The sequence below is a fragment of the Triplophysa dalaica genome, chromosome 15 (genome assembly GCF_015846415.1).
Source record: "Triplophysa dalaica isolate WHDGS20190420 chromosome 15, ASM1584641v1, whole genome shotgun sequence".
In the NCBI taxonomy this organism is placed as follows: domain Eukaryota; kingdom Metazoa; phylum Chordata; class Actinopteri; order Cypriniformes; family Nemacheilidae; genus Triplophysa; species Triplophysa dalaica.
Window position 1 is genome coordinate 19,181,859 of NC_079556.1, and position 26,220 is coordinate 19,208,078.

The window sequence follows — 26,220 nt, forward strand, 5'->3', positions numbered from 1 at the left end:
ATGCATCCTACTTCACTTGTCTTGCAGAATGTTCAGTGAGTGCCATTGCGGATCTGGTTTTTCTGGTGGATGGCTCTTGGAGTGTGGGAAGAGAAAACTTTAAATACATTCGGAGTTTCATTGTGGCCATGGCAGGAGCCTTTGACATTGGGGAGGCTAAGACCAGAGTGGCTGTGGTACAGTACAGCTCAGACATCAGAACAGAATTTAATCTGAACCAGCATTACAAACGGCCCAACCTTCTCCGAGCCATCAAAAATCTGCCCTACAAGGGTGGTAACACCATGACAGGTGCGTGAAAAAAATCGACTTTCTATGATGTCAGCAGGTAGGACATGTTCTGAGATAAGCGCTCTTGTTAGAACAACATTAGTATAAACCATTTACATCTTCTTTGTAAACTTGCAAAATGCCTTTCATGGTAGTTGTTGTCTTTTATAAGGGATTTATAAGACATTTCCCAAGCTTATCCATTGGCATTAACATCATTTTGATGTATTACATGCTCAACCAGGTGAAGCAATGGACTATCTCGTAAAAAACACTTTCACTGAGGCAGCCGGCTCAAGGAAAGGCTTCCCCAAAGTAGCCATGATCATCACGGATGGAAAGTCTCAGGACCCAGTGGAGGAGTACGCCAAACGACTGAGGAACATCGGAGTAGAGATCTTTGTTCTGGGTTTGTATCTCTATATCTCTTATCTAGCATTTTCAAGTAAACGTTTCAAATTTAAAATCTTAATCAAATTTATTATGTCCTACTCAGGTATCAAAGAAGCAGATGAGGATGAGTTAAAGGAGATAGCCTCAACTCCTCACAGCAAGCATATCTATAATGTTCAGAACTTCGACATGATCGATCAGGTCCAGAAGAAGCTCATCAGTGAGGTGTGCTCCGGAGTGGAGGACCAGCTAAATGCCCTAGTAAGCGGAGGAGAAGGTACAACCCAACACAGGCACTTATAAATAAAATTGGATGATCTATAAAATAATTGGATCATTACCCATTTTCAAAACCAAACCTTTGATTATCTATATGTCTCTTTGTGCAGTTGTCGAACCAGCTTCAAACCTGAAAGTAACGGACATCTCCTCCAAGTCCATGAGGATTACATGGGATGCATCTCGTGGAGATGTCACAGGCTACAAGTTGCAGCTCATCCCCACCATTGCCGGCGCCAAGAGGCAGGAGCTATACACGGGGCCCACAATGACCATGGCCAACGTAAGAGATCTGTCACCAGAGACTGTATACGAGATCAGTCTTTTCGCCCTCAAAGACCTAACCCCAAGCGAGCCAAGAACTACCACAGAGAAAACTCAGCCTGTGAAGATATCTACAGGTTAGATTCTTGCAAATGATTTGTCATCTAGCAGATCTTTTTTATAAAAAACAATCTACAGTAGATACATTACAGGGAAACTTGAGATTAAGTGTACCGATAAATAATGTAGTGATTTTTTAGTTGTAGAAAGAAGTTTTGGAAAACCCTTACAGTGCCTGCTTCTTTATTTGAATCAGTATTCAAATTTCAGTCTTTTGTCTTCTATAGAGTGTTCACTAGAGGTGGAAGTTCAGGCTGATGTTGTTCTGCTTGTGGATGGCTCCTACAGTATAGGACTGCCTAATTTTGCCAAAGTTAGAGCCTTCCTCGAAGTGCTGGTCAATTCCTTTGACATCGGAGCCAACAAGGTGCAGATCAGCCTGGTTCAGTACAGCAGGGATCCTTTCACCGAGTTCGCCTTGAACAAGCATCATGACATTGCTTCAGTGGTCAAGGCCATCCGCACCTTCCCCTATCGTGGAGGATCCACCAACACTGGTAAAGCTATGTCCTACGTGAGGGAAAAGATCTTCGCCACCGGCCGGGGTGCCCGCAGTAACGTTCCACGGGTCATGGTCCTCATCACGGACGGCAAGTCTTCAGACTCCTTTAAAGATCCGGCCAATAAACTGAAGAATGCAGATGTTGAGATTTTTGCTGTGGGAGTGAAGGACGCAGTACGCACCGAGCTGGAGGCGATTGCCAATGCTCCTGCTGATAACCATGTGTTTGAGGTGGAAGACTTTGATGCTTTTGAGCGTATCTCAAAGGAACTGACCACATCCATCTGCTTAAGAATTGAGCAGGAGCTACATAACATCAAGAAAAGAAGTAAGTGTCTGTTATCTTTATTTATAGGAAAGAAATTTTGTTTCATAAGTGAGTTGTAGAAGAAACACAATTGCTGTTGGAATACTAGTCATTGGAAACATATGTTGAGTATTGCTCTGAAATAATCAATAGTGGTAGAAATATTTGAAGGTATCTTGATAATGATCACATAATTACCGAATTGGTTGACTACCGTTTAATTCAAGACAACAAAATACTAAAATTTGTATAATAATGTCTTTATTTGAACATGCAGTATTACTTTTCTGATGTAGTGTCTTTTGTCCTGTCACTTTCATACATTAGACTCTCTGCAGCCACACTAGATTTTATTTTAGGTACACCAGTGTTGGACAAATATGTCTGTAAGTCCAACATTTGAAGTACCTTCAAATCACAAATATGTGTTTGACCACGCAGGTTTAATTCCGCCCAGATCTCTGAGCTTCTCTGAAATCACATCCAGGAGCTTCAGGACCTCGTGGATTTCTGATGCAGAGGATGTCCAGTCTTTCCTGGTGCGTTTTAGGCCAGCGGCTGATGTAACTGGAGACTATATCTCAATGGTGGTTGACAGTGACACCACCTCTGTCATTTTACCCAATCTCATCCCCCTGACCACATATGAGGTTAACGTCATCGCTCAGTATGACAAAGGAGACAGCTTTCCTTTGACGGGAGAAGAGACGACTTTAGAAGGTATCCAATCATATCCAAATCCAATTATTTAAATATACAGCTTAATGTACGATGCAGGGTTCATGTACTGCATATAATCGATGACACATTCCCCTTTCGTAATTTAGAGAAAGGCCCTGTTCGTAACCTCATGGTGAGCGAGGAGAACGTGGACAGCTTTCGTGTTTTGTGGAAAGCCGCACCAGGAGCAGTGCTGAGATATAAACTGTTGTATGAGCCTGTTGGTGGGGGAGATAAACTGGAAGCAGAGACCGATGGGAGTCAGGTCACGATCGTGCTCCATGAGCTGCTTCCTATCACCACCTACCGTGTCACAGTGTACCCTGAGTATGCCGGTGGAAATGGGCCCTCCTTGGACACAGAGGGCACCACTAAAGAAGGTCAGAACTGTTGGTAGACTTGTTGCTTTTTCTCCCATTTGTTTTCAACAAAATGTCAATTAAAGTAATTCCATCTCTTTGATTCTCTCAGTTCGGGGCTCTCCGCTTGATCTGAGGGTCTTCAATGAGACCGTGTCCAGCATGAGGCTCTCGTGGCGGGCAGCTCCAGGAAATGTGCTTCAGTATAATGTGGCGTACAAACCCGATGGTGGGGAGAGGAAAGAAATTAACGTGAAAGGGGACACAACTTCTGCTCTGCTGAAAAATCTGCTACCTGACACGGATTATGAGCTGTTTGTTAGTGCCCGTTACTCTTCTGGGCTCGGAGATCCACTTTTGGGAACAGGCACCACTCTGGAAGGTAAGAGACCTGGTTACTTCTTTTTTTCACATGTTTGCAATGTCTTGAGTATTATTTTATAATACTGCGATACGCTACATGAATCACTATTGAAAATATAATAGGAACTGATGTTTTAAATGTCCTCATGAAGCAACACAGAACTTGTATTAAGCATCTTGCTTTAGGTGGAGTGAAGGGCATTTGTAAAATAAATGTAGGCACAATGGCACATTCTTTTATTTAGGGCTTAAAGTAAGTTCACTTCCGATGATGTAAAACACAAACATCAATCGAGTTACTTTGTTCAACATTCACGTAAAAATTGTCAAATGGACAAAATTTCATTCAGAATGAACAAGAGGTCTCTGTGTTAAGGTTGCTAGTGTTGACAGAGAGTTGACATTTGGTTTTGTCTGTCAACGTGTGAACTGCTCTCGGCCTCCTTGGAAGTTTTGGGAAATAGCAAATGGATGAACTTTAGAAAAGAGCACAAAATACTGTTGGCCATTCATTTCTGTGTTTATGACCAGGCCCTTTGGTGGTGGTTTTGTCTGGTGTCAAATGGGGCCAATTTCAAGACATCAAATGACAACAGCTTTTGTATCTCATCCCACAATGAAGCTGTATTCCTCCCTGTAGTCACACATGTGTCATATAATGAGAGGGTGGTTAAATCACTCTCCACGACCCATCTGGATTCCCCGTGTGGGCAGGAGATGAATTAGCTGAGCTTGTACAAATTTCCACATTTTTGCTTGGCATGACATGAATGGCGAGCGAAAACAAGAACCTCAAGAGATGATGGTTTGGGGAAGTTTGTGTTTGTTTTTGCCTTGTTTCATTCTTAAATACTCAAGTGGATGTTTGTTACATCTAGTCATTCGTGCCCACTTTTTCAATGTTACAATCTAAGTTCCTTGGTGCTAGTAAGTTATTTACCAGCAACTGCAAAGAGTGTGGTTTGTTCCTATGTAAGCTTAAATGATAAAGAACATGTCAATATGAATGATGAATTTGCAATAAATGCCACAATAACAAGGTTCCCAAAAAAATATTACAACATCAAACCTGAACCACTGATGACTACCCTGTGTTTTAAAGCACATACTTCATAAGATGGTGATTATTCATGCTGACTTTCCACACGGGGTGTAAGGATACGTGACTAATTTCTGTCTGATGACAAACATCTCTGAACTGAGCTTCATTCAACTCTATGTCCTGGTGGATAACACAACAGTCTTTGTTTCAGAAAACCTTCCACCTTCAGAAAAATGCGTAAGGGGCCAAACCAGTCAGGTAAATTAGGAAGTGACCTTTGACAAGAGCTTCAGGGACGGATGCTGAGAGTTTTTCAGTTACATTGGGTCTCCTGAGGAGAAAATAACTACTTTAGCCCTTTTGAATTATTTGTGAAGTGTTGACTCACAATGTAAATGGCAAAGCGTAAATTACTTGAGAAGTGTCTCAAGGGTCATATAAGATATTTTTATACTTTTTTTTATACTTTGAAGTATACTGTTTAATAGTCCAGAAACTATAGTATTCTAGTCTAGTCAGCCTTATGTTTTTTTTATAAGTTAACCACAGCAACAACTCAAGTAACATCAGAAGCTGGTGTGTATCTACAGGTCTTTATAATTAAAAGTAAAAAAAATAATTCCGACTCATTGCACTGTTTGGTTGTTATAAGCCAATGCATTTAAAGCAAAACCCATAATGATCAACATGTTTCTTGTGAGTGCGACATCTGCACTTTATGCACTTGGACAATCTGAAGATACACGCTTTATCTAATATCTTTGGATGGCAATGATCGCCACTCCAGGCTATATTTTTTATATTTTATTTGTATTATTTCATTCCTGATAATGGCCTTAATGTGAAAGAAAGACTTGTTGAAGTGTTTTTTTAGGGGGGTTTTCCAACTTTGCAGCAGATGTATCAGTGAGCCTTTGGTGTGTTTTAACACCTGGTAAACGTGGTTCCAGTCAGCATGAGTTTTGTCTCATGATAGTTTGTGTGGAAACTGGGCTCGGGAGACTGTGTTTCTGAGCCAGAATTCTGCTCTGTTTCACTGAATATATATTAAATTCTTTGAGGAGAGAGGACAGACCTTGCTTAATGGCTGCCGAGATTGACCAACAGCAAATTACCGTGCTATTGTAATGTCATTCAATAGTTTTAACGTTATTATATGAATTGTATGTTTGATATTAGATTGAATGTTGAATGTTTCTGAGAGGCACTTGACTGCTGTTTTACGCATTGAAATTATCTATATTTCCGTGTAGCACTTTAACCGTTGTGTTTAAATGTAGTGTGATGGTGTTGTCTGCGGATCAAACAAGGTTTATTGTAGAAAACTGATCTTGAGACCCATACCTTATAGCCTTTTTGTTATGTCCCTGTGTCCAAACAGCTCAGATGGTTTGAATGAGGGTGATTATATGCATGAGGTAGTCAATACTAAGGTCAAGGGGATATATTGGGTTCAAGGACATAGCTTTTGAGCTTCCAGGTGTTCTAAACTTGGAGTAATTCGGGATAACAGCCACATTGATGCTTGAACTTCTGTTCTCAGTTAACATCAATATTTTGTTTGGATGGAATGCAAAAACAAGGATCAAAGAATGAAAATAGCATATGAGAGTTCAAAAGACGTCTGCTTTCGATCTGGTCTATAAGTAGACGAGCATCAATAAGCTCATGCATTGGTGGATCTCTGCTATGTGGCCGCATCTTCTATTAAAGCAGAATGGCACAAATGGTTGCTCATTAGTAGCATGTGTAAACTAAGCATTCTAGCGCAACAGTTTTTGGCATTGGCCGTTCATCCACCAACATAATGAAAAGCAGCCTGCAGATGACATTCGCATATGTAATGCTTTCTTCTGCACTCCGTCAGAAAAAAACAGACCTATGTGTTGCCACCGGGCACCGGGCACTGAGTCCTGACCTTTCTGTCTCTTCCATCTTGGATTAGTTGGTGGTGTTTGCTAAATCTCGAATCACTGTTACTTTTGGTCATGCCCGGGTTATTGATTTAAATTGTGATATAGAGGAATGTTATTGCTAAGTCTCTTATAGCTCAAGAGATTTGATGGAGTTCTCAGTTGTGTTTCATTAAAGTGTCAACTGAGACTGTAATTATTGAAATCCATGAAGAGTATGGAGGTGTAAAATGAATGTAGATTGCAATGTTAAATAATCTGTATTTGGGTAAATCTGATGAGAAATGTTTCAGCTCATATTGAGTTCTTCAATAATATTGACTTTTTATTGCAGACTTGACACATCTAAGCTCAGTTTGAGACAATGTTGAGATTTCTTCTGAAACTCTAATGGAGACATTTATGAGATTTGTCAGTAGGCTAGAAATATCTTAGATGCAGATGAAACTTAAGCAAAAGTTTCCATTTGCTCTCCATTTTATCTCATTGATGTCTGGTGACTGTCCTGAGGTCAAATGCTCACCAGGAGAACAGGATAAGGACAACCGCTGAGAGGGATAGGCTTTAACATTGCGGTTTATAGAAGATTGACTCGCCTGTCGAAGCTCCTACGTTTTCACATCACTTCTGCTTAGGCTTCTCTGTTGCTTCAGCCCACTCAACAAACAACTTAGGAAGGGGGGGTAGTAAGGTATGGCATGGATGAGAGAGCGAGCTACATCTGCAGTTTTAGCAGTCTGGGTTTAATGGATGGGTTGTGTGTTCAATGGAAAGTGGTGACAGATGTGTGGCAGCAGTGAGAGAGATTGTTTTTGCAGGACTGGTTTTCAGCGTGTGTGTTATGGACAGAGTAACTCAAGACAATCGCATGAGCTACTGGCCGGTAAACTGATACAATACGGCATAAGTTCACTAAAAACAATACTTCACCCACAAATTAATCTTTTTGAGTCTTGTTCATTCCAAATCCGTATGACATGGTGTAGTTGATAGAGTGACCACCAATATAGGGGTGTCCCAAAAGGGGTGTCACAGTACACCAAGATTGACAATAACTGATTTTAATAAATGTGGTTATTAATATTGTGTTTAAAGTACATACATGATGAGCATTGTAAATAATTCAGCACCAAACGCTCTCTCGACTTTAAATTTTGAGTTTGATTCAATGACCAAAAAAGAGAAAAGACAAAACACCCTTTTTGGATTTAGTTTTAGATTTTAATGCAATCATTTTTATCCAGAATGTAATTCTGTCTTTTGTATGTAATGGTTTTTATTGTGGATATGTTTTTATTAATCGTCTCTCTGAAGTTATGCACGTAACATGACCTGTTTTAAGTAATTCCTCTCTTTTTTCCTACTCAATTCCTCAGAGCTTGGATCTCCTTCCAATCTGGTTACTTCAGATGTGACCGAGAGCAGTTTTGTAGCTTCCTGGACTGCCGCCCCTGGAAACGTTCGCGGTTATCGGGTCACCTGGAAATCCCTCTTTTCAGAGGAATCTGGAGAGAAAACCATCCCCGGGGACATCACCACCACGGTTCTGGACGGGCTGACACCGGAAACCCGCTACAAGGTTTCTGTCCATGCTGCCTACAGCCGGGAGGAGGGGAAACCACTCCACGGAGAGGAGACCACAGATGGTAAATCCATTCCCACCCCTTAATGCATCTAACATACGAACAATACTCTTTACCTTCTCTCTGTTTGTCTGACATGGGCCTCTCGTCCTGAGGTAACCCAGTCCTGAGAGGATTAAACCTTGACGGTATGTAATGGAGAAAAAAAAAACAGTGATAAAGTTTATCTGCATATGTGAGCAGCAGTAATGAATGAAGTTTAGGTTTATTCAAGTGTGAGTTTTGCTCTTTTCTTTCGAAAACTGCTCTTTTATCCAAGTTTCCTATGTTTTTTGGAGTTTATTAGATGTTTGAAGCAACAGTAATATAAAGACAAGGGGTGTTGAAGTATGCTGGAAACGAAGGCTCTCAAACTGAAATGTCTCACTGTTTTTTCCTGATGTGGAAAAACGAAAAACTGACTTCCAGTTTCTTTTATAAGCTCAATGCCAAGAGTGCGTCATTGCCGTAGGTTTGCATCATTGCCACTGTTTCCTCTGCTGAAGGCTTTGCGTTACATATGTTCGAGTGTATGGAAGTCATTGGTTTAATGATCTACACATGCTCTTTATTAAAGAGGAACAGGATTACGTGAGAAATTACAAAACTTACATACTCAATCCTCATACATATCAACCGTTAGGGCAGGGCTATTAAATTAGTTTGTCATCGTGGTCAGTTCATGAAAAGCATCCCAAATGAGGGGCCAGAGAGATATGGCTTGTAAGATGAGGGATGACACAACAACAATAAGAAAGCTGTTTTATTTTTTCCCAAATTCCATTTTTCGGTTGTAATTTTTCTGGATTCTGTGTTTTCCGTCCTTTACTATACAATAGTAATATATTTGCACACATGAAAAATAACTTCAGTGTACTACAGTATTCACTCATAAACTATACAAAAACTACAAGAACCTGCAGTAGATAGATACGTTGAACCATACAGGGAAAAACTCTAATATAAATAGAACAATATTTTGTTTTTAAGTCTACTTAAATGTGAGTAATATTTTTAATAATAACTTCAATTTTTTTAGTATATTGTTACTAGCAAATTAACTTTACTAAAGTAAATAATGTACTCAGGGATTGGATTATTGAAAAAAAATAAAGAGAGATGGGTGTGTAATAACTTGTTCAACCAAGTTAACCAGACTTTTATTTTGACGGGTCGTTGCAAAGGGTGTTTGTAAAACTATTGCAGATTACATATTTAAACACCATCTGAATATATCTAAAATTATTCATGCCAATTTGAATTTAGCTGTTCGGTGCTACTTTCTGGTTAAGAAATACATACATTTGCCAGATTTTGTGCCTAGATTCCGCAATTCAATCATATGGCCCTAAATATGGGAGCCCGTATGTTGTATTTTTACATTTTTGCCCCATTAGAAGTTTTTTCCTAGATTTAAACATGCTGATGTTGTATTTCAGACTGCACAACGACATTGGTGCATTGTAAATATGCCCAAGCAGGCTTTTCTACATTCAATGTTCAATTGTTGTATTTTGAAACTGCATAACAAAAAAAGGAAATTCAGCGAAACAACATTAACCTTCACAGGTGCTGCTCTCCGACCCGCTATTCTCCGCCCATTGCCTCTGTACTTTTTGAATGGTGGTCCTGTTTGTGCTAGAAAAATGTCAGAAATGAAACTAACACAAGTTCTCAACCTTCGTCGTCCTGTTTACAGCTTGCGAGTCGCGCCACTTGCCTAACGTCAAGTGACTGCGCTGTGCTGCTGATCATGCTGAATGGAACACACGCGCATCACTTCATTACTGTAGGGTCGAACTACATTTATTCTAGAGATTATTTTCACAATATGCTACTTGAAGCAGTTGAGCTGAAAACAGACTTCTGGCACAGTCAACTACATCTAAGCCTGCCATCACTTTATTCCTCACGACTGACACTGTGTTTCTTAAGATTTTTGGAAAACTTGGAAGTGTTGTTTTCCATCCATAAAACTTGCAATTTGTACAATGTCTGTCCATCTAAAAGTGCTCTGTAGGTCGCCAAACGTCCCGACCGTTTATTACATTCCCTTCTGCGTAAAAACACACGGCATAAAAAGAGAACATCCTGGCCAGGCTCAGAACATCTGCATTATCCATGACGTAAAAACATTTTTCCATGTCTGATTTCAACCACTTCAGATAGTCTCAGTTATATCAAGCATACGGAGGAACGTTTCTGAAGAGAATTATGTGTAGATCTGTCTGGTAATGCTTAGCACCTCCCATTCATCTCAACAGTGTCGGCCGCTGGTAGAGTTCTTATGGTATCAGAAGAAACGGAGAGGACCATACGGGTGACATGGCAACCAGCCCCCGGTAACGTGGTCAACTACAGGGTGACGTACAAACCTCAGGGAGATGTGCGTCAGTTGGCCTCCAAAGCACCAGGGGGCACCAACACTTTAGTCCTGAGACGCCTGCAGTCCGTGACCACTTACGATATCACTGTAGTTCCCGTCTACAAGTTTGGAGATGGAAGAGCAAGACTAGGAGAAGGAACAACATGTATGTCCCTCTGATCAACTACTTGAGGTTAAAATTAATTTGCCTGCGATTACCGGTTTAATTTGACTCTGTGTTCTTTTTGCAGTGTCTCCATACAAAGCCCCCCGAAACCTTCAAACTTCCGAGCCCACTAAGACCAGTTTTAGGGTTACGTGGGACCCAGCCCCTGGAGACGTGAAGGGCTACAAGGTCATTTTCCATCCCGCTGAGAATGAAGTGGACCTGGAAGAGCTGCTGGTCGGCCCTTATGACAACACTGTTGTTTTGGAGGAGTTAAGGTATAAGATGTCAATGCAAGACGTAATATTTCACAATACACATCTGCACACTGTGCCCTGCATCCCTATTTAAAGGTGTCATGAATTGGCCTTTATCGTTTTATACTGCTGTATGTGGTCTACTTATGACGTCTGCGTGGTTTTTACATTCAAAAACATCAAAATCAATAAGTAATCGGCTATTTTCTACCCGGGTTTTAATGCTGGTTCCACAAACGTTCTGTTTTATGCGCGTGCCGCATTGAAGACTTGGAAGTTAACGCCCACTGCTATGATTGGATAGCAGTTTGTGTAGTGAACTTAGCTGTAGCCTTCTGTGAATTGGGTGAGACACATAACGTTAGGTTACATATTAGCCCTATTTGCATGGGATTAGTATTATCTGGGGACTTTGTGTGATTTAGAAGTTACCTCCCCACATCTGTTTTTCATGTGTCGCACTGGGATAAGTGAAGCCTGTGATTTTACTCAAATTTACTGACTTATTTCAAGGGATGTGATTGCAAGGTTTTGAGTATAGTTTGTATAGCCTATAGTTGTATGGTTTTTAAATATATATGACCGTTCATGTCAGAATTTGAGACCCGTGATTGCGAACCGGACAGAAGATCTCTGCGATTGCTGGTCTCCTATGTAACGCGAGTTTCAATGATAAACAACAACTGGCAACTGTTGGCAGGTATGGATATGACCCAGGACCAGAAATAATATCAAAACACTCCAAAACAGCCTCCATTATTTGCAAACTGTGGAAATAATCTTGAAAATTATATATGAGCCCTCAAATCACGCATAGTACAAATATGTTTGACTTACATAGGAGTTTTGCGCCATTTTGTGCCATTCCTATCGGATCCAATATTGACGACACGGCGCTGCTTTTTAATTTTAGTCTCTGGAAATCCAGCGTTTACCTGTGCCTTGTTCACAAAGGAATCCGCCGTGAAATGATAGGTGCATTCCAGGACCTGGCGTTCGATGGGCCTGGTGTCAGTAACAGTTTTAATTTCAGTAACAATTTTCAGTTCTGACACTGACAGGATGTTCACTTGAATACGATTTCCTCTAAAATAACAAATGCTCGGGTTAAAATGGATCTCTTCGTTCATGACTCCTTTAAAGTCAACACAACATCATATTTACCTTATTTACTTTTATTGCATCTTCCTGGCCTTACTGGGAATGATTCACGAGTGCATGCTTTTTGGAAAAAGCACTACAATTGGCTTATGGTGCCGAAATAGTTTAAGGATTCGTCCAATATACAGCAAATCAACATTTAGATCAGCCTTTCCCCCTGGAATTAAATCCTCACTTTTCATCCAAACATTTCCCAATTAAAGTTATATTTTCCTAAATTCTGAATTAGATAACCGACATATTCGTTCATTCCTGCATTAATTCTGTCTATAATGTCAACACTTTCTAGTTTACTTTCTCCATGAACTTCATGGACATTTAGAGATGAATATATTCCATGTGACAGTGAAGGGAACAAAAATAGTTCAACTATAGCAAAAGCTGTGGTGCATGCCTGCGGTTTAAATCTTGATCAGATGTTGACGGATGAAAACATTGTGTGTCATGAGAACTGATTTGTGTTGCTCTTGTGTCAGGGCCGGCACTAAGTACTCAGTGAACGTGTTTGGCATGTTTGAGGGAGGTGAAAGTCTTCCACTGGCTGGAGAGGAGAAGACCACCCTCTCTGATGGTCCACCTGACCCTGGACCCTTTGAACCTTCAGGTAATAAAAACACCCTTAACTCTCTCTGACGTGCCTGCGCAACCAGCCTTTCTGACCCCAGGCACAACACCTCTTACAGACCAACTGATGGCGTATTATGTTACCGGAGAGCGTTTGGCTTCTCACTTAAAAGAAACCCGAGTACCTGTAGCATTCAATTTGTTTTGCAGTTTGTAATTCTAGAATATGTAGAATTAAACCCGCTATGTGTTTTTTGCAGTTCGTAATTCAAAATGACTCCAGATACAACTGTTCTTAGTCAGGGTTTAATAGAAAAAAGTAGGCTGGAATAGTGCTCTGAGTAATGGCAAATGTCTGTGTTGTAAGAGCAGAGGGGAGGATTTCGACACATGGTCACGTCTCTGCCTTCAAACAGAAGAACATTTCAATCAAAGAGCAAGAAACATTACCCGCTCCCAATTATGAATGCTATACAACTTGGTTAGGAGAGAAGTGACATACTGCACACGGTCTGTTGACCCTGGTTTGGAATGTTGCTCATAATTGGAAACAGATCTGATGGTGAGGGTTTGCTGGCCGAGACCAGCAGGAGAGGAGAAGGTAATATACAGAGGCAAGATTGAGATGCTTCACTCTGCTTTTGCTAGTTTGTGAAAGGCAGTGAGGCACCACTACTAAAAAAATTGCAAAAAAGATTCAAGATTCTTTTACAACACAATATCATGGTTCTTAAAGTCCCCATGAAATCAAATTTAAAGTTTTGTGTTTTGAAGCGTGAATATGTTAGCCTTAAAGTCTGCCTGTGCTCCCTTAAATATCTTTGACCATCAAAATATACATTTAAATGTTTTTTTCATTTCAAATTTTCCTTGAAATAGCTTGAATCAACCCCGTTGGCCCAAAAAATTGTTTAGATGTAAGTAGTGTGCAGAGTGACAGCAGAGGTTAACGCCTCTTCCGATCTTCACTGTCCAACACATGACATGACATTGAAGTTATGTGCTGTCTGACAGAGATGAAAGCAACATGTGTTTGCTCTTCAGAACCATCCGGACATACTTATGGAAACACATCTGTATCTATACTGTGCCATGCTAGATCATTTCTGTCATGTCCATATTCAAATTAGCTTTTGAATGAACTAGTTTTGTTTCATCATAATAGGGACTATGAAAAGTTTTTATGTAACGAAATTTCATGTTCGAAAAAAAAATTCCAGAAACCTTTTGAGCACTGGAGATTGTATCGAGCACAGAAATATTACATCATAGGTCCAATTACATTTTTTATAAGTTCACCATGTCAAGCATGAGAAGACAGCACATGGGAAAGAAGTCAGAATGCATGAAACAGTGTTCAACCGCCCCTTTAATAAATAAATCCTTTCATCATTTACTCACTATCATGTCATTCCAAACTTCTATGACTTTTTCGGCAGAACACAATAGAATGAGGCACATTCACCTTGTAGAGAACATTTGTGCGAACAGTATGAGTTATGAATGTTTTAGATGCATTTTGGCGGAACCTGTACTGTTAAACGTGTATATCTGCTTAAAAAAACAATTCTGTCAACAGTTCACTAACCGATAGATGTTATCCTGGAATCTAATTTACTAAAATCCACTCAACTTGATTTCATGGGATTTAAAGCGTGTCATCCTTTCCAGAAACAGTTGCAGTTTACTGCACTGTTAGTCTCACAAGGAGTTGTTATTTAAATTTGAGAAGTCCTTGTTGGGGAAAAATGTCTGTTTTTGTTGTTAATCCCTTTGAAATCCTCAGGTAATTCTTTTTATTGCCACTAAGGAACTCCCATGCAGGTTTGTCAAGAGAGCACATTTCGTAAAAACAATAACTGGAAGTTTTTTCAAAAATGTTATCTGTGATATCCATTGGCTGTGGTTTTGTTTTCTTCATTTTCTTTTTGCTTGAGGGAATGTTCAATAAATCAGACAATTATGCAACCTGTTCTCTTTGAGCAGGGCCAGATGGGCGGCACTTTCTTTTCCCCCTATTCAGGTATCTGGAGAGGCAAGAAGACGGAACGCAAACCAAGAAATCTCTTAAAAGAATGTGTCTTCACCAGCAAAGAAGATCTTAGTTTTAAAGATGTCTTTTAGTCCGATTTGTAAAGTATTTTCAAATGTGCCCAAAATGCCAAATAAACAGTTGTGCTTGGTATGACTGTGTGACTGATTCATGTGTTCCAAATCTGTGTCCTTCATCACAAATCACACTCTCAAAATCTTTTATTTTAGATTATATTTATGGTAACTCATGTCCTGACTAGTGTTTTCTGGCTATACAGATGTAACATGCAAAGCGAAAGCTCAGGCTGATATCATCTTGCTTGTGGATGGATCTTGGAGTATCGGCCGTCTAAACTTTAAGACCATAAGGGCTTTCATCGCCCGCATGGTGGGAGTTTTCGACATCGGCCCTGATCGTGTCCAGATCGGTGAGAGAATTCTAGTCAGATCTTTTCAGTCCTTCACCTTTAAGGTTTCGGATGAGATCTCAACAATATTTCATACTGTTCTTGTATTTGACTAAAGTCTGATGTTATTGGACCCTGGTGTACCCTGGACATAAACATACTCACTGTATTTGTCTCTGGTTCACAGGTCTGGTGCAGTACAGCGGAGATCCAAAGACAGAGTGGCATCTAAACACTCACAGAACCCGACCAGAACTGATGGATGCTGTGGCCAATCTGCCCTACAAAGGAGGAAACACTATGACTGGTATCTCACACTATGTTCTGTTCATTTTCTCCAGTGCTCTCTGACTTTCAGACCCCATGTTATACTTTTAACTTGTTCTAACAGGTACTCTCAATTATATTCTGACTTATGTTGCCATATTCCAATATTCCTCAGGCCTTGCGTTGAACTACATCCTTCAGAGCAACTTCAAAGCTAATGTCGGTATGCGTCCAAACTCCCGGAAGATCGGCGTCCTCGTCACTGATGGCAAGTCGCAGGACGACATCTCAATAAACTCTGAAAACCTGCGGGGCCAGGGCATTGAGCTGTATGCCATCGGTAAGAACTTCGGATCTGAGTAGAAATCGCATTGGAGTTTACCTTTTACAAAGCTCAATGTGATGTTTGGGATTTTGCGATCATCAGGTGTGAAGAATGCAGATGAAGGCGAGCTGAGGACCATTGCTTCAGACCCTGATGATATCCACATGTACAACGTGGCCGATTTCTCCTTCCTGTTAGACATTGTGGATGACCTGACAAACAACTTGTGTAACAGCGTCAAAGGTCCAGGTAATACTGACGTTAAAGTCTAAAGACATGCAACTTTAATAAAGTTACTACATAAAATAATCCTACATGTACTGCCTTGTGAAGTTATGAAGAACAAAACTATCCAAACTCTTTTCTAATGTCTCAAATTTTATTCTGCTGCACTAACAAATCCTCTCAGTTGGAGAAGTCATCTAGTTTTTAAATAACAAAGTCAAATTTGTTGTTGAAGTAAAGGGGTCAAAGGGTAAAGCCTAATTACCATCATAACTCTCTCAGGAGGAGGGCCAGAGCCACCCACTGATCTTAGGACCTCAGATGTTACCCATTACTCTTTCCGTGCCACCTGGGTCGGCCCTGACGGTCCTGTAGAAAAGTACAGAATTGAGTATGTGAGCACGGCAGGAGGACAGCCTCAGGAGGTATGAACGACTCTTAAGTTAGGGATAATGTACAGGCATCCGGTTGTTATAGCAGAAATAAGCCCCGGCAGTATGATCAGGACGCGAAGCGGAGAGTCTTGTATCACACTGAAGGGGCTTATTTCGCGATAACAGCCGGCTGCTTGTACATTATCCCGCTTATTTCACGGCTACTAGCCACATGAGAAAAAAACTGGACATAAAGTCAAATTTGAAATATTGTATTAGCTCATTTTTACAGAATGCAGACTTTCTGTGAGGAAAAGCCGTTTACTTTCGGTTTTAAAGTAAGAAATGACGTTCAAACGACACAAACAGGCAAATTGGTTTAATCATTTGTAAATATAATATATTTTATGTTATTTAAAGACATATTTATAAATAATTTTTGTTTAATATTAAAGTGCCCCCCACAAAATGATTCGCAGCATCCGGGTTACAGGGTGTTATTAGTTTAAATTTGGGTCTTTAATTATTTTTCTATTTTACAAACCACTTTGTAACATCTGCCATATTTTTTTCTAATAAAAACAAACCCATCATTGATAGATGAACCTGGATTTGACCTAGACATGATTTGTTACTTTGAAAACATCTGAATATTAATGTAGTGTGATTCTGGATTTTATCTTGGGATGAAGTTTTGGTAAGCCCTCGTCTCCTCCTCTGTTACAGTTGTTTGTTGACGGGACAGTGACGACTGTGGTTCTGGAGAGTCTCACGCCTCTGACAGAGTACATAGTCAAGGTTTACTCGGTAGTGGGAGAGGACAGCAGTGACCCTCTCAAGGGCACAGAGACGACTTGTAAGTGTACATTTACTGATCTATTCAGCTTTGGGTGTATCTCACAAAAACATCTCCAAGTCACATCTCAATTCAAAATCAAGAGAATACATGTCAGCAATACTTTTTTGCATTATTCTCAAGAAAATAATGCACGCATGCTTCCAATTCCCAGGCATGTTCTTGACAGGTTTTGTGAGATTCACCAACACTTTAAATTTTGTATTTTGTTCAAAATATACTGTTCAAAAATGGCAACGTTACCTGATTTGTTTGAGCTGCACACTGTACGATTTGATCTCAATTTTACCCCTCGAGATCTAGAGTTCGTCTGACATATTTACAAACTGACAATTAACCATAAAAAAAGAACCATTAAAATCGCACAGTGTGCACCTTAACATAAACATTAAGCAAGATGCAAATAAAGCTGCAGGGAATGTGTATGTGCTTATATTGCTGTGTTTGCCATATTTGATTTGTGTTTGCCACGTTTGACATTACTTCTACAGAGCTGTGAATGTTACGCTCATGTCACATTTGGCATGATGCTGCTGCTCTGCATTGCAAAGTGTCTTTGTATTATGTTATGAACATCGCTGTCATCCTCACAGCCATCATTGTCTTTATGTGCAATGTCATGGTGTTGGCTTATCTGTTTGTCCTTGTGGCGGTCCGTCCGTCATTCTCATTAAGTGAGTATCTCATGACCATCTTCATCCAACCATTGCCCTTCATGACATCCCATTCCACACTGTCATGCTTTTGTTGATCCACCCCGGAATGCTTCCCATCTAAGCTTCAGTTGGCTGACATGGATAGTGAGGGAGAGAAAATGACATAGAGACCTAGAGAAAAGCTATGTTCCCCTCTATAGTGCCTCTCAGTGGTGTGAGGAAAATGAACATCTACAGAGAGCGCTCCACCACTATGAATGTGAGATGGGATGTGTCCGAGGGCGCCACCAGCTACAAGATTCTTTACAGAGCCTTGAACTCAACTCAACCCTCTGTGGAGAAGGAGGTATCACGATGCCACACTGAACATTTTTACAACCCACCCCTGATCTCATTATATCATGCAGAAAGCTTTATGGCCCTCCATCTTTCCTACATACAGCTGAATAGTTGAAAATCAAAGTTGAAAAAAATATCAGTGAAAAGTAATTTTGGCTTTAATTAGAAACAATGGAAATATTAGGGTGTTACCTTGCTCAAGACTGTCAACGGCTATGACATAGTAGAAAGGGCATATGGAAAGCATTTTTAGAGATGTTGTAAATAACACCTGCATGTAATAGGCTAAAAAGCATTCTGTATATCGTTTTTGGAAAATAGCAACTCATTAGCTCATTGGGGCCAGTTAGCCTAGTTTCTCATAGCGAGAAGATCCAGCGGTCTCAACGTCACTTCTGGCTAGTATCTGATTTCCACAGGGCTTAAGTCAAACGTTGACTGAAGACAGAGAGAGCAGATGTTTCTACTCTTCCATTTCTTCATTAGAGAGAAACAATATGTTGTTGTGGTACTAGTTCAGACATTATATATCATCATCTCTAGTCAGAAGTGATATTTGAGTCTCAACTTTTATAAAACATTTGTAAAACTATAATAGAACTTCCCTGCTGAGAAGACCAGCATGTCTTGCGTTTTGGATGCTGCCCTGCCGTGTCCAAGCTTCTTAACTTTAAAACTGCAATCTGTTCTTTTGAAAAACAAACAAAAATCATTTATTGAGCATGTACATAGAAGATCAGTGTTCAAAACCATCTTCCTACGTCACAACGTTAGGTGTATTTACCAATATTATCAAGCCCAAGCTGGCTATTAGTAAAGGCTAAATGATCTAACATATCGCTGTTTTGATGGTATAGCTTTTCAGTCTCATTGTTTTAAGAGACTGTAACACCTTGTCTACACCGGACGCGCCTCATCCAGTGTGTTTAACGTTTTAAAAATCTTGGCAATGTGAAGCTGTTTAAATATAATAAAAGTTATATATTAATACTATCATAAAGAATTATATATTAATATATAATTATAATTAATTATTAATATATATATATATATATATTAAAATATATTTGTTTATATTAATATCTTGCAAATCAAAATAATGGCACATAATGACAGATTTAAAAAGTTAATAGGGGAATATCTTTACCTTTATCCTCCACATCGTGATGAAAAAATCTTCAAGTCTGGCTTATTACAATTGAAGGAATCGTGTCAAACAGATCGCAAATGCTATTTCATGTTAACTCAACCAGCTAGATATCCTACTACAACGGGCTTTGCTAACAAACGGGTAGTTATAACTAGAACAAACAAAACCTAGTAAATCATGTTGGTCTTTTCAGCAGTAAACGTAATTTTCCATAATGGTCCCCTTGAACGAGTCCACCATCCCTTTCATTTGTGATGTGGTTAACCTTCACAGATGCGTGTGAAAGGAAAGGTCACTGAGGTGCAGCTGAAGAAACTTCGTCCCAACACAGCCTACACCATCTCTGTCGTCACCTTCCATGGCAAAACCGCCAGTGACCCTCTGACTGATCAGGGGGTGACCCGTAGGTGGCACTAGGGCTTTCTTCCCCTCAGCAGGGACGTAAAGCACATCCTTCAGATTCTCATTGTTTGTTTGTCTGTTTTTTTTCCATTTGCTTCTTTACTCTTGATAGTAAATATGCCTCCGTCCGGGGAGTTGATAATCAGCGATGTTACCCACAGCACTATGATGCTAGAATGGGATGCTGCTCCTGGTGCTGTTCGTAAATACATCATCACTTATAAGCCATCGGATGGGGAGTCCAAAGAGGTAAGGCCATAACCATCAAAAATGTAATTTTGTGTATTAAGTTCTTCTTAAGTTAAGGCAACCCGAAAAGGTTACTGTTTTATGTTCAACCTATTGACTACAAAGACTCGACAGTACGAAGAGTGACCAATATGTTTGAATTATTCCTGAGTAATGGTCGACACTAGGCTGCATCTGCAAATCTGTGGAAAGATTCCTGTCGGTTTACACAATACATGGATTAGGGACCTGTTAATGCATCGCCACAGCAATTACGTTACGCAAGTCAGCGGAGACGGCAGCTGTCGGGACAACGCAGCTGCTCTCTTGAACTTTGGGAATGCCTATCGTCTACCGCTTGAAGATTGCAAAAGCAGACGCACACCGAAAAAAGATAGAGGACTTCCTATGGGTTCTCTAAACTGGCCGTGGCAGTTTTGGCTTATGATGTACACCACATCCTGGGGCATTAATCTTGACTCCATGCTGCTCATAACTCTACGTTCTGGTTCGCAAAGATGAAACAAACACACACGCAAACGGAGGCCCAGGTGGATTGCGTCTTGAGAAACCTTCAGAGGAAGCCCAGATGGTGGCAGCTCCTGTTACTTGACAGATGATGATGCACTGTTGGATCATGGGCTCGGCTCTAATTCTGTAGACACGTCAATTGCTTTTGCATCCATTGAGGCTCTGTTGTTGGATTTACTCACCTCCACGTCTCACGACACCTCTGTCCCAAAACCCACAGACTGTCAAACCCTCATTAACCAATCCCAGTGACCATTAACCAACGTGAATGCACTGCCAAATTTTGGCGTTGTGGATTGTGCACAAAACCAAATTCTGATGTATTTCACCAGCCATCCAAGAGACCCTTAACTGCACATCTCATGTTTCTCTTTAGCTTGAAGTTGACGGCGATGTGACAACAAGAGGTCTGGATGATCTCATTTCCCAAACGGAATATGATGTGGCCGTAACTCCGGTGTACGACTCTCGATCTGGGAACCCAATGCTGAACCAAGCCATTACCGGTAATGCAAATTAAGTTTCCATCATCTCTGATCACGTCCTTTCTGGCATAACATTTGCAATTTAAATTGTTCATTTTATCGATAGTAATATATCAAACTCAAAGTTTTAAACAATATTGTTAGCCAACGCTTGGTGTCTTCTTCAATTGGTTTTAGATGTTGTTCCAGCTCCAAAGAACCTGAGGTTCTCTCAAGTGACTCTAACTAGTTTCAGGGTTCACTGGGAGCATGGCGCTCCAGACGTTTCCCTGTACCGTATCGGATGGACTAAGAGTGGAGAGAACAAGTTCCAATATGTAAGACGCCAGATACTCAGAAATCAAATCAGACCTGTGTCATGATTTTTAAGACTTAAGGCAAATACTAGAATTAGAGCTAATTTTTTGTAATGATGCGATTTAAGCAAGCTGTTCTTTCTGCTCAATACAACAACACAAAATGAGGAAAAATAAAAAAAAACTATTGCATTAAGTCAATGTCAATACAAAAAAATCACTGCTAATGTTGTCAGCTTGCAATTACAAAGCTAGTTAAAATATTAATTGGGAGTTTTTTAAATCTTTCACAAAATTCACAACATAACCACTTCAGATTTTCATAATAAGACTGTGGGAGTATGCATGCTTGGGCATGTTTTGGTAACTTTGATCACTGTGGTTATGAGATAGTGATTATTAAGATTATGTTGACTCACATCGACCTAATTTGACATAAAAAAATGTATACAATTCAGTACACACTTGCTATCTTTCTCAGGACATCTTGAGCAATGAGGACACCACCAGCCTCCTGGAGGGCCTCGACCCAGACACCCTGTATGATGTATCTATCACTGCCATTTATCCCGATGAGTCTGAGAGTGAAGATCTTATGGGCAGTCAGCGCACTTGTAAGCAACCCCAAAATCCACCTTTTACACTTTTTGAATAAAACGTAACTATTTTACGAGATAATGAAATCGTACAGTGTGAATCGTACAAAAACGTTTATTCGAAAAAAGCAATAATGAAGCTCCACCTCTAGCCTAGATTGTACTAAAACGTACGAATAAGATCGTACAAATTTCTCACCTCGTAAAATAGTTAAGAATTGTCATGAGACTGTGTTGAAACTTCAAACTCTCGCTCTGTTTCTCGGTATCCTCCTGACATCAGTGTCCAAGATAATTACACCTGGTGAGTCTGTTATTTTGAAGATATATGACAACACATAGATTCCATAGGAATAGGGATGAGACGCAAGATTGACATGTTTTTCTTTCTTGTAGCTCCCAGTGGACCCCCTCAAAACCTTCAGGTATTTAACGAGACCACCACGTCCCTCACCGCCCAATGGGAACACGCGCCTGGACGAGTCCAGAACTACAGGATCACCTATGTGCCAGTCGCCGGAGGCAGAACGCAGTCGGTAAGGATCATCTAAACACGTTTCTATGTCTCACTGACATTTTTTCAACAAAAACCTTCTGGTTGGTTGCATGGCATGTTCTTCTGAAAGGTCTTCATTAAGAAGTATTTTTTTCTAAATTGTTGAAATGTTACAGTCGGTACAGTTAGAGATTTATTTGAGCTCTCAGGAACTGCATGCATGATCAAATTTGCAGTAGTTGATGAATGTCGTCCTGTTAGTGTAAAGCACGGGAATGTGTTCAATGAAAACAAATTATTGTGTCATCGCAGTGGAAATGAATTGCTACTTTAGCTTTGCTAAAAAGATCAGACAGTAATATATGATCGGAGATTCTCTACCATCTGCAGGCCTGTTGCCGTAATGTTTTTCAATGACCCCATTTGAAATCGCTACCAGATTTCCACGACTTCTCTCGCCCAATCATCTTCATGCCATTTTTCATGTTTTCATGGTCTCTGAGTGGGTGTAGAGGCGATGTTATTCTATACTAAAGTCGTAGCAGTTACTTTCCAATTTCTGTTTAGTTAATCAAGCAGGGATATTTACTCTGGCTAGAGTCACAGGAATAACTGAGCACAAATGTGCATAGTGTGACGGTTCACGGAAACGCAGTCGTATCTTATATCATATTCAACTGGATATTGATTCCGATTTCAAACACTGCCCTGTTACCTGAGCTGAAGATAGCTTAAGTTTATTACCCCGTATCGATCCGTAACCTTTGACTCTTTATCGCCATCACTGTTTGAAACATAACATTGCAGGTTACTTTATGCACTTTCTTTACGTGTGTTAAAGTCAAATGACTTCAAACTGATTTCCCATTGGAAATCCAACCCGACAGCATGACATTGTTATTATAGTTGATTATTACAGTCTCCAGAACTTACCCTGAAAAGGTCAACTTGTATTGCATTTTTTGTCTTTTTATATATTTATATTTCCAAGAGTGGATCCTTCAGTTCCTGCACGATGTTGCGATCGCAGAATTTAACGCATAATCAAACAAACTCTGCAAAATTTAGGGATTGTCACAGATTTTCACATTGCGCATTCTGCCAAAACCTGCTCCAAAAGTCAAGCAGAGGGTCTGCAACACTTACAATTTGCTAATAAACATCCATCGGCATCTATTAAAAAAAACTAGCCTCTGGTCTCCTTTCCTTCGATCCGCTGAAGGTGTTAGCATTAGCCGTTACTATTTTTTTGGCTAAAGGTTGCATGCTTGTGGCTTTGATTCAAGTCAGCCTAACCGATGGGTGTGTCACGTTCTTAAACAACATAAAGCCACCTGATCTATGTAGAAAGCTGTCATGTTTATTTCGGTGTCAATGAACATTCATCACAACCAAGTAAATGCTGATTTCTTAAAAGTATGCAAGGTTCATGGCATATTCTCATAAACGTTATCGCAGGGACATTTCCACAACCATAAACATGAAACGGCATGAAAAGAAACGTGATTGGTTGCTTGACCTATTGGGACGGGCTTAAACTTGCATAAATGCTTATGTTTTCACAGGTGGTAATTTTAAAGAAGAACACTATTTTCCTATTTAAGTAGTATTTTTAACTTTTTCTGTAAACTGCCCCACAAAATTGGATAAACCCGCTGCAAAATTAAGTATTTTTGACTGCAGAAATGTCAAAAAATCTCTGAAAAATCCTCTGGGGGTTGATGGCTTGAGCGTGTGTGTAACAGCAAACGTTTCCCTCCATACAGTCAGTGGTTGGAGGGAAGAAAAACACAGCCGTCCTGCAGAAACTGACCCCTGATACACCCTATACCATCACTGTAGCTGCAGTCTATGCGAACGGAGAGGCAAAAGATATTTCCGGTCAAGGAAAGACATGTAAGTGGTTCTTTAATGTCGATGCACTCCATAAATTAGGCCATGAATAGAAACACGTTGAATAGAGTTTCAACTTGCGTTTCCACAGTACCGCTGGGAGGCGTGAGAAACCTCCGGGTCACAGACCCCACTGTCAGCACCTTGAATGTACGCTGGGAGCCTGCCGAGGGGAGCGTGAAGCAGTACAGGATTTACTACCAGCCCGTCAGAGGAGGCGCCGAGGACATGGTACGTAATCCTGTTAAATCTCCTAACAATGATTTATTTGACCTTTAGTAGTTTTTGTGGATGACGACATGTAGCGCAGCATGCCCATGCTCGCGTATGGAACAAGGGTTACTGCTTTTTTAAAAGCATAACCAATCAGCCTGTTTGTCTACCATTTGTTTGCATTGCTAAATGGTTAGATGCATCCTATTAGTTGCATTTAGCATTTTTCTTACCGTTTTTTTGTTTCCATACAAGGAAAGTGTTGTATAGTTACCAAAAAATCACACATTCTTTGAGATAATAAAATATTATATTCTTTGTTGTTTTCTAAGGTCCAGGTTCCTGGATCGAGCACCAGTACAGTTCTGAAGATCCTGCAGTCGGACACTGAATACAGAGTAACGGTGGTGCCGGTTTACGCAGCTGGAGAGGGCAGGCGCATGTCTGAGAATGGAAAAACCTGTGAGTCAAGCTCTTTTCTACTTAAGATTTCTACAAATGCTAACAATGGTTCTTGAGTAAACAGGCATTGAGCATTGATTTGCTCATCAGTAATGTTTTCCAAATAACCGGCGTTTACAATGCAACTAAGTACAAAGCGAAGTTTTCTTGCTTGTACCTATAAATAGAACCCAGAGACTTGGCCAAAAAGTGAGTCAGCTTTATTGGATAGATTACCAGGGGAGGAATGCCGATGTGTTGGCAACCCCATAAATGTCCCTCCCATTCATGGCTTTAATGGATCTTCTTTATGGTGTGTAATGGCTGGGGATGCTGGTGGGGGGAACCAAATATCCCCAAATGGAAAACCAAGGGAGGTGCAAAGACATAAAAGCTCATGTATTTACTGATGTGGGCTTAATGCTCCTCAACGGAGCGTGGCTTACAGGACTTTGTTGGCGCCATTGTTATCCGTTAGAGAGTAATTTCATGGTTTGCCTCCCATCATCTGTTATACTTTGTTCTGGGTTTGTGTAGCTGTGCCATGTCAAAATGTTGACCATTGCTTGGTTTCAAATCTGGTATTGGAGTTTTCGCTGCTGGAAATCTGAATAGTTTTCCACATGGTTCGCATTTTTCAAGAGGCATGTTTCTGATTCCTGTGATACCCAATGTTTGTCTGTTATGCTAGTGTTTTAATGATAGCTGTCTGCTTTAAAAGTGTGAGTGGCAATAAAACATATGTTTTTTTAAATATGAAGTATGAAAAGACGTTTTGTGAGATATCTTCAAAAAGATCTAAACATTGACTCTCGTCACCTTTTATAAACGTGTTTTGTTGCACATTGCTTGTCGTATGTACAACATCCTCACTTTTGGAGTTCTTTTCAATACTTTTAATTTCCGTTACCTCTTTAACCTGCCCATCCCCTTTTACTCTCTTTAATTTTATGACGCCATTCATCTCTTAAACAGTGGTGCGGACCCCCGCAAGGAACATCCAGGTTTACAACCCCACCACAAACACCCTGAACGTGCGCTGGGAGCCGGCCTCCGGGGATGTGCTGGAGTACCGCGTCGACTACGCCCCCCTGTCCGGAGCCCGACCCTCCGAATCCGTAAGTCCTTGTCGCGTGAGAGGTTGTCGAGCAACAGTCACCAGTACTACCAATCTGTTTGCAATCTGTCAAACATGTTTGTGTTTTCAATGGCATGTAGTCTCATTCTCACATGAACTTCATTGCTGGAGAGAGATGTTTGTAAAGCTGTGAGATCTATAAATTACTTTATTGCCGTTTGATCGTTGTTTGAACGACAGCAGCTGTGTGAAATTTTTAGC

General features: G+C 40.3%; 1 protein-coding gene across 4 annotated transcripts in view; it reads left to right on the top strand.

Annotated features, from left to right (window-relative positions):
- col12a1a (collagen, type XII, alpha 1a) overlaps positions 1–26,220 on the top strand; it is a 56,660-nt gene that overhangs the window by 5,768 nt on the left and 24,672 nt on the right. For 3 of the 4 annotated variants that reach the window (XM_056767269.1, XM_056767271.1, XM_056767272.1), the window contains exons 6-35: positions 28–291; positions 515–679; positions 767–940; positions 1,053–1,343; positions 1,554–2,156; positions 2,577–2,855; positions 2,963–3,235; positions 3,327–3,596; positions 7,909–8,178; positions 10,419–10,685; positions 10,771–10,963; positions 12,580–12,707; positions 14,980–15,129; positions 15,296–15,415; positions 15,551–15,715; positions 15,803–15,949; positions 16,208–16,350; positions 17,026–17,155; positions 18,012–18,157; positions 19,574–19,703; positions 19,815–19,951; positions 20,838–20,967; positions 21,124–21,263; positions 21,724–21,856; positions 22,122–22,142; positions 22,235–22,374; positions 24,101–24,230; positions 24,319–24,458; positions 24,773–24,902; positions 25,857–25,999. In XM_056767269.1, the coding sequence (XP_056623247.1) occupies positions 28–291; positions 515–679; positions 767–940; positions 1,053–1,343; positions 1,554–2,156; positions 2,577–2,855; positions 2,963–3,235; positions 3,327–3,596; positions 7,909–8,178; positions 10,419–10,685; positions 10,771–10,963; positions 12,580–12,707; positions 14,980–15,129; positions 15,296–15,415; positions 15,551–15,715; positions 15,803–15,949; positions 16,208–16,350; positions 17,026–17,155; positions 18,012–18,157; positions 19,574–19,703; positions 19,815–19,951; positions 20,838–20,967; positions 21,124–21,263; positions 21,724–21,856; positions 22,122–22,142; positions 22,235–22,374; positions 24,101–24,230; positions 24,319–24,458; positions 24,773–24,902; positions 25,857–25,999 (5,552 nt within the window). The remainder of the gene's footprint in view (positions 1–27; positions 292–514; positions 680–766; positions 941–1,052; positions 1,344–1,553; positions 2,157–2,576; positions 2,856–2,962; positions 3,236–3,326; positions 3,597–7,908; positions 8,179–10,418; positions 10,686–10,770; positions 10,964–12,579; positions 12,708–14,979; positions 15,130–15,295; positions 15,416–15,550; positions 15,716–15,802; positions 15,950–16,207; positions 16,351–17,025; positions 17,156–18,011; positions 18,158–19,573; positions 19,704–19,814; positions 19,952–20,837; positions 20,968–21,123; positions 21,264–21,723; positions 21,857–22,121; positions 22,143–22,234; positions 22,375–24,100; positions 24,231–24,318; positions 24,459–24,772; positions 24,903–25,856; positions 26,000–26,220) is intronic. The other variant, XM_056767273.1, reaches the window with a different exon arrangement.